Source organism: Cynocephalus volans, chromosome 8 (genome assembly GCF_027409185.1).
Source record: "Cynocephalus volans isolate mCynVol1 chromosome 8, mCynVol1.pri, whole genome shotgun sequence".
In the NCBI taxonomy this organism is placed as follows: Eukaryota; Metazoa; Chordata; class Mammalia; order Dermoptera; family Cynocephalidae; genus Cynocephalus; species Cynocephalus volans.
Genome location: NC_084467.1, coordinates 120914549 through 120930392, shown reverse-complemented (window position 1 = coordinate 120930392; position 15844 = coordinate 120914549). Strand labels below are relative to the sequence as shown.

At 45.4% G+C, this 15844-nt stretch overlaps 1 protein-coding gene across 1 annotated transcript; it reads left to right on the top strand.

Moving 5' to 3' along the window:
• Window positions 1-7856: 7856 nt before the first annotated feature.
• Window positions 7857-14171, top strand: LOC134384562 (uncharacterized). The gene is given in 1 exon segment (XM_063106148.1): window positions 7857-14171. A coding segment is annotated over 1 exon segment (5037 nt). The 3' UTR covers window positions 12894-14171.
• Window positions 14172-15844: the final 1673 nt, after the last annotated feature.

Genomic DNA, 15844 nt, shown 5'->3' with positions numbered 1-15844 from the left:
GCTTTGAGGATCTACTCTATATTTTTAACAGTTCCAGTTTTGAAAAGATGTTTCGTTGAACATCAGTTAATTGTGTGATTTGGCACAAGTCTCTGAGAGATCCCATCTTTAAAAATAATACTAAAACTAGAAGGTTGGACTGAATTACCACTATGATCTTTTCCAAAGCTATCTGTAATTTATGACTATTTGAAGTTACTTCAATCAGTGCTTAAGAAACCATAGACACAGACTTCGAGCACTTAGATGAAATTCATTCATTTAAAAACTATTTGGTAAGTGTCTATTAGGAGGGTTGCCAGATAAAATACAAGACACCTAGTTAAATTTGAATTTCAGATAAGGAATGAGATTTTTTAATATAAGTGTGCTCCATGTAATATTTGAACATGCAAAATATCTAAATACTCTATTTAAAAATTATTTGTTCTCTATTTGAAATTCAAATTTAATTTTTCTTTTTATTTTTTCCCTAAATCTGACATCCTCACTTCTATGCTACATTCTGACATAGAAGCTAGGGTCTGTGGAAGATAAAACAGTGAATCATAGATCTTGCCCTCAAATCTAGAGGGTCAAATGAGACTCAAATATAAATAACAATATTATAAAGTGGACAGTGACAATTTCATGAGAAATATACTGAGAGAGTGCTATAAAAGTTCACAAGAGGGAGAAATTACTTCCAGCCACAAAAGCCAAGGAAGCACCTGAGCTGGGCTGAGAAAGATGGCAGGATTAAGGCACGTGAATGTGCTCGGGGGATAGGGCAAGGGCATTCCTAGCAGCAAATGGCTTGAGTAAAGGCATGGAGGTGGGAAAGAGAGAGCACAGCTAGTTATTCATTTTGACTGTGGCCCAGGTAGGTGAAGGGAAATACTAGCAGACAAGACTGGAAGGGTAAGGCAGGGCCACACCAAGAGAGCCTGGACAGAGATATGAGGAATAGAGGCTGGAAGTTTGAATAGGCTAAAGAGTTTGACTTGATACTTGAAGGTTTTTTGATCCAGGGTGAAACTACACATGAATAGGGACAAGAGAAAGTGTGAAGACTCATTCCAAATTAACAACCTCCAAGAAAAACTTGGGTCATTAGTTTTGTCTTTAACACACATCTTAAGAAATGTATTAGGTAGAGAGGAAATATGGTAAAGTAGGAAAATCACAAGCTTAAGTGTGAAAAGATTTGGGGTTCAAAATCCACATTGCCCCTGTGTATAATGTTATTTCCTGTCTCTGAAACTTGGTTTTCTTATACGTATAGGAGGGACTGACAATGCTCTTGTTATGTTTGGAAGTTATGAGTAAGTACCACCATATACCTGGCACATGGTAGGAGCTCACTAACTACTAATTACTACATGAGTTATTATTTTATTTACTACTTATTCTCCTGTAGTCTCCAGAGTATCTTACTTAGTTCCAACAGGTGAAAATGTTCTCAATAGACAGAAAACTTTTTTCAAAATATTCATTTTTCTCTTTATAAATTAATCTTTTAAAATAAAGAATAGCATACCTTTCTGGATTGAAAAAAAGAAAAGAGAAAACCAGAAAAAAACAAACAGCTAACATTTGGTCCAAATATTTGCTTTAAATTGATTCCTTCAATACCAAAGAAAGCTAAATTTCCTTCCTAACTTAAATATCACATGGTTATACCAGGTATCCTGGGAAGAGCTTGGATGTCTTTGCATAATTACGAAGTGATACCAGGAATTTCTACTTAATTATCTATGGCCTGACCAAAGAGTGTGGAAGTTACAGCTCAGCAGGTAAACCAGAGTCTCACGAATGCTGTGTACTTAATGGAATATCAGAGCACTTGGGCTCATGGCCTGTGAAAGCCAGAAGGAAGGGGAGAATTGAGCAGTAACAGGACAGCATATTCTTTGTAAAGATGCATTCTGGATAATTCCTCATGTTCCTGATTTTTCCTCTAGAATTCTATCTCAGTTGTCTGTTTTTGTAAAATGAGCCACAACAATTGATGATAAATTTGTTCTTTGAGAATAGAACCTCGAGGAATAGTTACCCAAAGTGTTCTGTGCCTGTCAAAGTCTGAAATAACCACCATTGCTAAAATTGTGTGTTTAGAGATAATGTCTCTTATTTTGGCATTTTTCTTTGGAAAATGAATTATTAACAGTACCTGTCTTTATTCATATCTTTCTCCTCAACCTCATTCCTGTCCTTATTGCTAAGTATCTAAAATAGATTTATAGCTGAAGAAAAACTACCCATTTCCTTGTCTTTTCCCACCAGAGTTGCAGTTTGCTGTTGAGCTTGTTCCTATGCACAACACAACTTGAGCTGTGTCTTAGGATTATTCTCATACTTTGTATTCGGTGTCAATATACTTGGTAGATGTACAGCTGTGACACAGTAGAATTCCTGCAAGCTTTATGCAAATGCATGTGATTTTATCGGTCCCTGAAGATTAGCCCTTGAGTGATTTGCTTGGGTAACATTTTTGGCGGTGGTTCTTTGTTTTTATTAATGTTATGGATTCGTGTTTGTGAGACAAATTTATTTCCAGTTAGACAAAGGTGACCTTCCCCTTTTCCATGCTGAATCTCCCACAAGACTCGTGGATCCTTTTGAGGCCAATCACAGCTGTCACTTGTTAACTATTGGAGCACCTTTAGTCTTAAAGTAGCTGCTAGAAAATGAAGACTGCAAAGTAAAGGAAGAACAGAATGGTCAGCCACATCACACGACATTTTTTCAAATGATTTGGTTTAGGACTTGAAAACCTAATTAGAGCCTGAGCACTGAGAGACATTTTGAATTTAAAGTAAGATGGAGAAACTGAAGGAAGCTAAATCACAGAGCATAGAATTAAGATTAATCATATTCAGGACAGAAACATCTCAGGCTCTATTTCTGGGAGCAGTGAGAAGATTTGTTTGCTTTAGAAGCAGGCTCTCATTTGTTTGGCTGACCTCCATGTTCAAGAGGACTCTCTCCCATCCAGATGACACTGAGGTGAGAATTACAAGACCATCTCCCTCCTTCCTTTTCTCCAAGCCTTAGACCACTATAGGATTTGCTAATATCAATTGCACTTCAGGAATGAGATATCATCGTGATCACCTCCGTTTTGCTCATCATTCTGCCTCTCTAGGAAAGGGAGAATTTCACTGCTTACCTTGGGAAACATCAAAGTTATATGTGATAGAAATAAATGGTAGATGAAGTCAGCATTGAAAACTATAAAGTTGAAAACAGAACTGAAAGAAAGTTAGCTGAGATGCCATTACCAATCAAGCTTTATTAAAGGAAAAGAATCTGCTGGGCTGCACCCAAAGTGGACGGCAGCTCATGGCTGCCCTCAAAATGGGGTACAGCACCAGGTGTGGGGTGGTAGAGCTCAAATAGGGTGCCAAGGGCTGGCTGATATAATCAAGGAGGGGCATTATGCTAATGTGGAAACTATGCAATGAGGGTGGGGAATTGTGCCCTTGCAGGAAGCAAAAGGGTTTCTGTTTAAGTCAAGGCTTCTCGTAAAGGGAAGGGGGGAGGTATTTGGTCCTGGAGTGGAAGACAAGCTCAGCGGCTGTTTTGTGCTTATTGTGTGCCCAGTGGCTCTGGTCACATCCAAAATCCATCAAGAACCTAATATCCTAATGTGTGCGCTTTTTAAAAAAGAAAACATTTATGAGTCATTTTAGAAAGGTTAATTTCTGCCACCTCTCCAAAATATTCCCAAAATAATGACAGAGTAAAATTGGAACTTAAAACACTGGAGGCACCATTAATGAAAGAAAACTGTATTTTCTTGCCTTTTAGTTAGTAAAGGATAACATCTCTTCCATCAAAAATGATAGAGTAGTGATTTTACTCAGAAGCTGTAGTACTGGCCACTGGAAAATAGAGAATCCAAATTGCTATTTCTTAGAATTTTTATCCCAGATGACCCACAGATAGTCTACCTCCAAGAGAAAACATCCCAGTGTTTGTTTTTGAGTCACCATCAACAAAAATGAATGATATCTTATACATATAACATGCTTCCAGCTATTGAAAGCATTTTCACATGTGTTCCTCAATTGTTTATTACAGTAATAACCCTGTGCTGGTATTATCCTCACTTTACAAATGAGGCAACTGAGATACACAGAGATTTAGGGACCTTCATAATAAAATAGCTGGTAATGGCAGAACAAAGGCAAAACCAGAATGCCTTGCCATAGACCTTTTCCCTTTGCTTTCAGTGGCCACTCTGAGTGCTGCATTGTTACTCTTTTCTGATATTCAAATTTGGAAAAGACATGCAAGAAGAAGGGAAGTACTTAGTTTGCCATTCCTCAACTGGCTTCTCACAGCCTTTTCCACCCAATATATAAAATCCATAGTAATAAAGGAAAGAAAACTGGCATTTTAAACACTGAGCTATTGCTCAAAGAGAATTTATTCCTCCTATTAAAGAGTATAATTTGTTCTTCCAAAGTTATACAACTGCACTGTCTGCTTAGTTTGTATGGTTTAAAGGTCTACACTATACAGCTCCTTTTTTCATCTCTTCAGTGCCTACCCCCCAAAACAGAGAACACACTATTGGCTTAATAATTCTTGTGACACACAATGTTTGAGTTTAAGAGGCAGGGTGAAGGGAAACACAACTGGTTATTCTCTCAATTGTGTGCTTCTATCACAAAACTTTGAGTGTTCTTTTAAAGGCGAGCATGGATTTTTTTCCTGCCAGCAGCCACAAGGTTAGTATTTATCTACTTAACCTGCATAATAGCAGTTGTTGGGACTCAGAAAAGTATACCCCAAAATGTGCTGCTTTGATATGCTGATTACTCCAAACTGAGAGCACATAGCTAACAGCAAAGACAGGGAGGGGCTCTCTCTGAACTTCCCTCATTTCCTAAATATAGATCCTCCACAAAGGAACACAATTGTCATGGGTCTCCTCTCATCAATTAGAGAAGGTTAACTTACAGTAGAGGAGACACCATGCCCAGACAGACTTTGTCACAGACTATCACCTCTTATTCTGATGGGCTCCTCTGAGACAACTTTTATTACCCAAGAGATTTTTTAATCTGTATAACAAGACAACCTTTGTTTACTGTGTATTTTCTCCCCTTACTTTCCTACAGCTTGGGTTGCTATCCATCCTGAGAAGTCCCGAACCCCTATTCCTTTCTGTAGCTCCAGATGTTATAAAAACTTTAATATCTGGTCCTTCCACAAGTCTCATATTTTATGGGACTCTGATACATATGCAAATAATTAAAATGGTTTTTTTCCTGTTAATCTGTTCACTGTCAGTTTATTTTACAAACTCAATTATGGAAACTTCAGAGGGTAGACAGAAAGTGTTCTCTCCCCTACACAGTCATAAGAGAAAGTTGGAGTTACCTCATTGTTTTATATGATTAGTTATGTTTATATATATATGCACATGCATGCACATGTCCTATAACTATATCACTCCAAGTGAAGTGATAGGTACATATATGTGTAACATGTATTTTATATTTTTATGCCCCATTTTCCCTCCATCTCTTGTATTGTGCATTATGTGTTGTTAATTCTCAATAAATATTTGTCAAATCAATCAAAAAAGAAATAGAAATGAAAAGCCCTACAAATCTATCTATAGAAAATAGTAGCGGCCATATTTATCTTTCAGAGAAACAAATCAGTTTTCAAGCAAAACCAGTTTTGGAGATATTCCCCAATGAATTGGCAGTCAACAATTTCCAGCTCAAGAAATTTAAAAAGATAAAACAAACATTACCTTTATTGTTATAAATGTCTTCAGAATAATTTGTTCATCATAAATTCAGTTATGATTGAATTGTGTTTTTATAAAACTATTGGGAATATATTTCATTTTGCTCCTTATTCTTATAGGGAAGAAAAATAATTTTCTCTCTTTTCTCCATAGTTCATAATCAGGACTCCCTGTAACAAAAGACAGATTAACAAGTTTATTAACATGTATAACACATGTATAACATGTGTTATAGGAGAAAACACAGAAAAGTGAGTAAATCTCTAGAGCACATTTCAAAGAAAGAGTTTAAATTTGAGGCTTAATTGTCATCATTTTCTGAAACAAAGAGAGAAGGATGTGGAGGAAAGCCCAGTTAAGAGGGGATGGGAAGAAAATCACCTTAACAAAGGTAAGTTTTGTTATATAGGTTTAAGTCAGTACTTTCTCTATTATTATTCTAGTAATTTAGTGTCTTTCTCTTCCTGGTGCAGAGAGAAAGAGAGAAGGAAGGAAAGATCCTTACGAATAAAGAGTTACTTTATAGATGTGAATTTCTCTTACAAAAGGGCAAATTTTCAGAACTACTACAGTTTCTCAAAATAACCAGCTCAAAATAATCAATATGCCAAAGAGGGATATTTTGGAGTGGCATATTCTGCTTTTCCATAGTCATGTTTTGGGGTGGTATGTCCTAAGCCCCATCATTCTCTTGTCTGAAACTTCCCCAAGAAGTTTCTCAGTCCAGAAACTGAGTTGGTGGATTGTTTCATAACCCATCATCAAAGAGGCATTTCTATAAAAACAAAAAGATTAATATTTGCAGCAAATTATAAAACAGTTTTTGAGTCTGGGAGACAGCCAGTCAAGATTTCTGGATGTTGGGCTCAAAGTATCTTTTGCAGTTTGAATATCTTCAGTGATGGGCATGAACATTATCGTGAGCTGTTGTGGTATTTCTCTGCAGTTTATATCAAGTGGTCCAGCTTCAGCTTATAGGGCTTTGGGAAAAGGGCAATCTTTGTTCTTAGTGATTCCATGTAGGAAGGGTGGAAGAAAACTGAAACGTTAGTTTGAAGAGTCTTAACCAGATATCAGAAGAATTCAGGATCCAGTCCAGTTTACAGGTAGATAACAAAACCTCAAAGACAAACAGGAATAGAACCTAATAACAGTTGCACTATAATTTTCTATTGAAACATAAATTTTCTCTCTACAGTCACCCATTTCTACTACAGATAACTGAAAGAAGTGTTTTCCAAGCTAGCCGCAGTAACGCCATTCCGCAAGGCACAGAAAAATACCCTAGTAAAAAAAAAAATTTCAACAGCAGTTTCCAGGGCGCCCTTCAGCTGTTTCAAGAACTCCCACATGACCCGCGCTTTTCCCTGGCCTTGTTTAAACCGACCAATTACCTTGCTTCTCGCTTCTGTACCCGCGCTTTTCCCTGGCCTTGTTTAAACCGACCAATTACCTTGCTTCTCGCTTCTGTACCCGCGCTTTTTGCTATAAAACAAGCTCAAAAACTCTACTCGGCGCGCCAGTCTACCGAGAGACTGAGCCGCCCGGGTACCCGTATGTTCAATAAAACCTCTTGCTAATTGCATCCGGAGCCGTGGTCTCGTTGTTCCTTGGGAGGGTCTCTCCTGACTGATTGATTGCCCAAATCAGGCGTCTCTCATTTGGGGGCTCGTCCGGGATCAGACCCCCACCCAAGGACCACCGACCCACCAACGGGAGGTAAGCTGGCCAGCGATCGCTCCGTGTCTCGTTTCTGTGTCTGACTCCGTAACTCTGACTGTCCCTCTGAGTGCGCGCATTTTGGTTTCAGTTTGTTCCGGGCTGATCGCTCTGGGAGCGACGTGTGAGTAGCGAACAGACGTGTTCGGGGGCTCACCGCCCGGTAATCCTGGGAGACGTCCCAGGATCAGGGGAGGACCAGGGACGCCTGGTGGACCCCTCAGGAGAGGATCATTATGCTCTGATCCCACTGCCGCGTCTAGAGAGGCGCGCTCTGCCATCTGACTCCTTCTTTTGTCTCTACGCTACTCGATCTCGCCGCCGTTTCTGGTTTCTTTTTGTTTTGTTCCTGATAGGCCTCTGTGTCGTGGTCCCTCTCTTCGAAATGGGACAAAATAACTCTACCCCTCTCTCCCTCACTCTAGATCACTGGAGGGACGTGAGAGCAAGGGCTCACAATCTGTCCATGGAAATCAGAAAGGGAAAATGGCGGACCTTTTGTTCCTCCGAGTGGCCCACGTTCGGTGTCGGGTGGCCGCCGGAAGGAACTTTTAATGTCTCTGTCATTTCCGCAGTTAAAAGGATTGTCTTTCAGGAAATCGGGGGACACCCGGACCAAGTTCCATATATCGTGGTGTGGCAAGACCTCGCCCAGAGTCCCCCATCATGGATGCCGCCCTCTGTCAAGGTCGCTGTCGTCTCCAGTCCAGAGAGGCCATCCGCTCCTCCCCGACCCCCCATCTACCCGGCAACAGACGACTCGCTCCTTCTCTCTGAGCCCCCGCCCTATCCGGCAGCCCTGCCACCTCCCCTGGCCCCTCAGGCGGTCGGACCGGCGCCGGTCCAGGCGCCCGATATTTCCGATCCTGAGGGACCAGCCGCGGGGACCAGGAGTCGCCGTGCCCGCAGTCCGGCAGACGACTCGGGTCCTGACTCCACTGTGATTTTACCCCTCCGAGCCATAGGACCCCCAGCCGAGCCCAACGGCCTAGTCCCTCTGCAATATTGGCCTTTCTCTTCAGCAGATCTTTATAATTGGAAATCTAATCATCCTTCTTTTTCTGAAAATCCAGCAGGACTCACGGGGCTCCTTGAGTCTCTTATGTTTTCTCATCAGCCCACCTGGGACGATTGCCAACAGCTCCTACAGATTCTCTTCACCACGGAGGAACGAGAAAGGATTCTCCTTGAGGCCCGCAAGAATGTCCTGGGGGACAACGGGGCCCCTACTCAACTCGACAACCTCATTAATGAGGCCTTCCCCCTCAATCGACCTCAGTGGGACTACAACACAGCCGCAGGTAGGGAGCGTCTCCTGGTCTACCGCCGGACTCTAGTGGCAGGTCTCAAAGGGGCAGCTCGGCGCCCCACCAATTTGGCTAAGGTAAGAGAGGTCTTACAAGGACCGGCAGAACCCCCTTCGGTTTTCTTAGAACGCCTAATGGAGGCCTATAGGAGATACACTCCGTTTGAGCCCTCTTCTGAGGGGCAGCAGGCTGCAGTTACCATGGCCTTCATCGGACAGTCAGCCCCAGATATTAGAAAAAAGTTACAGAGGCTAGAGGGGCTCCAAGATTATTCCTTGCAAGATTTAGTGAGGGAGGCAGAAAAGGTGTACCACAAAAGGGAGACAGAAGAAGAAAGAGAAGAAAGAGAAAAAAAAGAGGCAGAAGAGAGAGAAAGGCGGCGCGATAAGCGCCAAGAAAAAAACTTGACTAGGATTTTGGCCGCAGTGGTAAGTGAAAAAGGTTTTAGAGATAGGCAGACAGGGAATCTGAGCAACCAGGCAAGAAAGACACCTAGGGATAAAAGATCTCCTCTGGACAAAGACCAGTGCGCATACTGTAAAGAAAAGGGTCACTGGGCAAGAGAATGTCCCCGAAAGAAAAACGTCAGAGAAGCCAAAGTTCTGTCCCTAGATGACTAGGGGAGTCAAGGTTCGGACCCCCTCCCCGAACCCAGGATAACGCTGACTGTGGAGGGGACTCCCATTGAGTTCCTGGTCGATACCGGGGCTGAACATTCAGTTTTGACCCAACCCCTGGGAAGGGTAGGGTCCAGACGGACAGTCGTACAAGGAGCAACAGGGAGCAAAGTCTACCCCTGGACCACAAAGAGACTTTTAAAGGCTGGACATAAACAGGTGACCCACTCCTTTCTGGTCATACCCGAGTGCCCCGCCCCTTTGTTGGGTAGGGACCTCTTAACCAAACTAAAGGCCCAGATCCAGTTTTCTGCTGAGGGCCCACAAGTAACATGGGAAGACCGCCCTACACTGTGCCTGACCCTGAACCTAGAAGAAGAATACCGGCTACATGAAAAGCCAGGTCCCTCCTCTATCGACCCATCCTGGCTCCAACTTTTTCCCACTGTATGGGCAGAGAGGGCAGGCATGGGACTGGCCAATCAAGTCCCACCAGTGGTAGTGGAACTAAGATCAGGTGCCTCACCGGTGGCTGTTCGACAATATCCAATGAGCAAGGAAGCCCGGGAAGGTATCAGACCCCACATCCAGAGGTTCTTAGACCTAGGGGTCCTGGTGCCCTGTCAATCGCCCTGGAATACCCCTCTACTACCTGTAAAAAAGCCAGGGACCAATGACTATCGGCCAGTCCAAGACCTGAGAGAAATTAATAAAAGGGTACAGGATATTCATCCCACCGTCCCAAACCCTTACAGCCTTCTGAGTTCCCTTCCGCCCTGCCACACTTGGTATTCAGTCTTAGATCTCAAGGATGCCTTTTTCTGCCTCAGGCTACACCCCAGCAGCCAGCCGCTATTCGCGTTCGAGTGGAAAGACCCAGAAAAAGGTAACGCAGGTCAGTTGACCTGGACACGGCTGCCCCAAGGGTTCAAGAACTCTCCCACTCTCTTCGACGAGGCCCTCCACCGAGATTTGGCCCCCTTTAGGGCCCTCAACCCTCAAGTAGTGCTACTCCAATATGTAGACGACCTCTTGGTGGCAGCCCCCACATATAGAGACTGCAAAGAAGGGACACAAAAGCTCCTACAGGAATTGAGTAAATTAGGGTACCGGGTATCGGCTAAAAAGGCCCAGCTCTGCCAAAGAGAGGTCACCTATCTGGGGTACCTACTCAAGGGGGGAAAAAGATGGCTGACCCCGGCCCGAAAGGCTACTGTTATGAAAATCCCCGCTCCCACGACCCCCAGACAGGTCCGTGAATTTCTGGGCACTGCAGGATTCTGCAGGCTCTGGATCCCTGGGTTTGCTTCCCTAGCTGCACCCCTGTATCCCTTAACAAAGGAAAGCATCCCTTTTACCTGGACTGAGGAACATCAAAAAGCTTTTGACCACATAAAAAAAGCCTTGCTGTCAGCCCCCGCTTTGGCCCTCCCAGACCTCACCAAACCATTTACTCTATACGTAGATGAGAGAGCCAGTGTGGCCCGGGGAGTGCTTACTCAGACTTTAGGACCCTGGCGGCGGCCAGTAGCTTACCTATCAAAAAAATTGGATCCGGTGGCTAGCGGGTGGCCAACCTGCCTGAAAGCGGTTGCAGCCGTGGCACTCCTTCTCAAGGACGCTGATAAGTTAACCTTGGGACAGAATGTGACTGTGATTGCTCCCCATAGCCTCGAAAGCATTGTGCGGCAGCCCCCCGACCGGTGGATGACCAATGCCAGGATGACTCATTATCAGAGCCTGCTGCTAAATGAAAGGATATCGTTTGCACCCCCTGCCATCCTGAACCCAGCTACCCTCCTACCAGTCGAATCGGAAGCTACCCCAGTACACAGGTGCTCAGAGATCCTCGCCGAAGAAACTGGAACTCGACGAGACCTGAAAGACCAGCCATTGCCCGGGGTGCCAGCCTGGTATACGGACGGTAGCAGTTTCATCGCGGAGGGTAAGCAGAGAGCAGGGGCCGCCATCGTAGATGGCAAGCGGACGGTGTGGGCAAGCAGCCTGCCAGAAGGTACGTCAGCCCAGAAGGCCGAACTAGTGGCTTTGACGCAGGCATTACGCCTGGCCGAAGGAAAAAACATCAACATCTACACCGACAGCAGGTATGCTTTTGCCACTGCTCACATTCATGGGGCAATATATAAACAGAGGGGGTTGCTCACTTCTGCGGGAAAAGACATTAAAAACAAGAAAGAAATTTTGGCCCTGCTAGAGGCCATTCACCTCCCTAAGCGGGTCGCCATTATCCACTGCCCCGGCCACCAGAGGGGAAATGACCCTGTGGCCACCGGGAACCGGAGGGCCGACGAGGCTGCAAAACAAGCCGCCCTGTCGACCAGAGTGCTGGCAGAAACTACAAAACCTCAAGAGCTAATCGAACCCGCCCAGGTTAAGGCCGAGCCAAGAGAGCTCACCCCTGACCGGGGAAAAGAATTTATTCAGCGGTTGCATCAGTTGACACACTTGGGACCAGAAAAGCTTCTCCAATTAGTAAACCGCACCAGCCTCCTCATCCCGAACCTCCAGTCTGTAGTTCGCGAGGTCACCAGTCGGTGTCAGGCTTGTGTCATGACTAATGCGGTCCCAACCTACCGAGAGATCGGAAAGAGACAACGAGGAGATCGACCCGGCGTATACTGGGAGGTAGACTTCACAGAGGTAAAGCCTGGCCGGTATGGAAACAGGTATCTGCTGGTATTCATAGACACTTTTTCCGGATGGGTAGAAGCTTTTCCTACCAAAACTGAAACGGCCCTGACCGTCTGCAAAAAGATATTAGAGGAAATTCTACCCCGCTTCGGGATCCCTAAGGTACTCGGGTCAGACAATGGCCCAGCCTTTGTTGCTCAGATAAGTCAGGGACTGGCCACTCAACTGGGGATAAATTGGAAGTTACACTGTGCGTATAGACCCCAGAGCTCAGGTCAGGTAGAAAGAATGAACAGGACAATCAAAGAGACCTTAACCAAATTAGCCTTAGAGACCGGTGGAAAAGACTGGGTGGCCCTCCTTCCCTTAGCGCTGCTCAGAGCCAGGAATACCCCTGGCCAGTTTGGTCTAACTCCTTATGAAATTCTCTATGGGGGACCACCCCCCATACTCGAGTCTGGAGGGACATTGGGTCCCGATGATAATTTTCTCCCTGTCTTATTTACTCATTTAAAGGCTTTAGAAGTTGTGAGGACCCAGATCTGGGACCAGATCAAGGAGGTGTACAAGCCCGGTACCGTGACAATCCCCCACCCGTTCCAGGCCGGAGACCGAGTGCTTATCAGACGCCACCGACCCAGCAGCCTTGAGCCTCGGTGGAAAGGCCCGTACCTGGTGTTGCTGACCACCCCGACCGCAGTAAAAGTCGACGGTATCGCTGCCTGGGTCCATGCTTCTCACCTCAAGCCTGCACCACCCTCGGCACCAGATGAGTCTTGGGAGCTGGAAAAGACTGATCATCCTCTTAAGCTGCGTTTTCGGCGGCGGCAGAACGGGTTGGAGTGAAAACCCTCACCAGCCTGTGACCCTCACCTGGCAGGTACTGTCCCAAACTGGGAACGTTGTCTGGAAGACAGAGAAAGTCCAGCCCCCTTGGACTTGGTGGCCCATTCTTACACCTGATGTATGTGCCCTGGCGGCCGGTCTTGAGTCCTGGGATATCCCAGGAACCGATGTATCAACCTCTAAGAGAGTCAGACCCCCTGACTCAAACTATGAAAATGCTTATAGACAGATCACCTGGGGAGCCATAGGATGCAGCTACCCTAAGGCTAGGACCAGAATGGCAAGTTCCACCTTCTACGTGTGTCCCCGGGATGGCCGGTCCCTTTCAGAAGCTAGAAGGTGTGGAGGGTTAGAATCCCTGTATTGTAAAGAATGGGGTTGTGAAACCACGGGGACTGTTTATTGGCAACCTACGTCCTCCTGGGACCTCATAACTGTAAAATGGAATAACACAGAGCGATCATGGGGTGCCCTACTGGCAACCTGTGAAAAAACCGGCTGGTGTAACCCCCTTAAAATAAATTTCACAGAACAAGGACGGCAATCCAAAGAGTGGATAATAGGAAAAACCTGGGGATTGGGATTCTATGTGTCTAGATATCCGGGCGTACAGTTGACCATTCGGTTAGAGATCACCAGCAAGCCAGCTGAGACAGTGGGCCCCAACTCCGTCCTTGCGAAACAAGGACCCCCTAACAAAAACCCCCCTTCCCCAACGAGGGAAGCGCCGCCCATCTCTCAACCCTCGGCGGCTCCTAGCCAAGTCCCCACGGTACTGGAGGGAAGTGTTGTCCTGAACACCCTGTCTCCCACCACGGGCGACAGACTCTTTGGCCTTGTGAGGGGGGCCTTCCTAGCCTTAAATGCCACCGACCCAGACGCCACGAAGTCTTGCTGGCTCTGTTTGGCCTTGGGTCCCCCTTATTATGAAGGAGTTGCCTCCTTAGGAGGGGCCTTCACTTATACCTCCAACTATACCCAGTGCCGCTGGGAGAGCCAAGGAAAGCTTACCCTCACTGAGGTCTCAGGACACGGGTCGTGCATAGGAAAGGTGCCCTCTACCCATCAGCATCTTTGCAACCAGACCCTACCCATCAACTCCTCCACGGAACATCAGTACCTGCTCCCCACCAACCATAGCTGGTGGGCCTGCAGCACCGGCCTCACCCCCTGCCTCTCCACCTCAGTTTTTAATCAGTCTAAAGATTTCTGTATCCTGATCCAGCTGGTCCCTCGCATCTATTACCATTCTGAAGAAACTTTGTTGCAGGCCTATGACGATCCTCACCCCAGGGTTAAAAGAGAGCCTGTCTCATTTACCCTAGCTGTTCTTCTGGGGTTGGGGGTCGCAGCAGGTATAGGTACTGGCGCATCCGCCCTAGTTAAAGGGCCCATAGACCTCCAGCAAGGCCTAGCCAGCCTCCAGACCGCCATGGATACTGACCTCCGGGTCCTCCAGGACTCAATCAGCAAGCTGGAGGACTCGCTGACTTCCCTATCGGAGGTAGTACTCCAAAATAGAAGAGGCCTTGACCTACTGTTCCTAAGAGAAGGAGGCCTCTGCGCGGCCCTAAGAGAAGAGTGCTGTTTTTATGTAGACCACTCAGGTGTGGTGCGAGACTCCATGAGAAAACTCAAAGAGAGACTAGATAAAAGACAGTTGGAGCGCCAGAAAAACCAAAACTGGTATGAAGGGTGGTTCAATAACTCCCCTTGGTTCACTACCCTCCTATCAACCATTGCCGGGCCCCTATTGCTCCTCCTTCTGTTGTTCACCCTCGGGCCCTGCATCATCAATAGGTTAGTCCAGTTCATCAATGACAGGGTAAGTGCAGTAAAAATTCTAGTCCTTAGACAAAAATATCAGACCCTAGACAACGAAGACAACCTCTAAATTCGCTCTAAGATTAGAGCTTCCCACAAGAGAAATGGGGGAATGAAAGAAGTGTTTTCCAAGCTAGCCGCAGTAACGCCATTCCGCAAGGCACAGAAAAATACCCTAGTAAAAAAAAAAATTTCAACAGCAGTTTCCAGGGCGCCCTTCAGCTGTTTCAAGAACTCCCACATGACCCGCGCTTTTCCCTGGCCTTGTTTAAACCGACCAATTACCTTGCTTCTCGCTTCTGTACCCGCGCTTTTCCCTGGCCTTGTTTAAACCGACCAATTACCTTGCTTCTCGCTTCTGTACCCGCGCTTTTTGCTATAAAACAAGCTCAAAAACTCTACTCGGCGCGCCAGTCTACCGAGAGACTGAGCCGCCCGGGTACCCGTATGTTCAATAAAACCTCTTGCTAATTGCATCCGGAGCCGTGGTCTCGTTGTTCCTTGGGAGGGTCTCTCCTGACTGATTGATTGCCCAAATCAGGCGTCTCTCAATAACCACAGTAAGACTATTTAATTTGCAAAATAAATCTAGTCACACCTTGGCCTGATTATTTACATAATTGTAGCAAGAATAGTGATTAACCACATAGGTTCTTTTTAAGTCTGCTTTGCTGGAAATCTTAATAAGGAATCTCAAACTGGATGTTTAAAAGCATCTTGAGATTAGGAAGCCAACCCAAGAACTTGCCATAAGACAGTGTAATAGGATGAAGTTTTCTTTCTCCCTTATTTCTTTTTCTCTAATCTGCCCATTTCTGTGAAAAGGGAGAGTTGATTAAAAAAAAAAGAATTGAGACTTGGTTAGCTTAAGAAGCTGTCAGTATTTGCAAGAGAAAGGAGAAAGGAATTTTTGTCTTGTAAACACCATGCTCTGAAGAATTACAGGCCTTAAAGCCTCATTTGAAGATTCACAATATAAATCTGATGTCATCGATCAAGGATGGAACCAGAATATTTGCATAAAACCTTGATGACTTCAAAGGTGCTCCTCCAGGATGGATTCAAGTACTTGGCATTGGGGGTGAGGATGGGCAGAGGGTAGAAAAGGTATAAGTACCCTTAGGAAG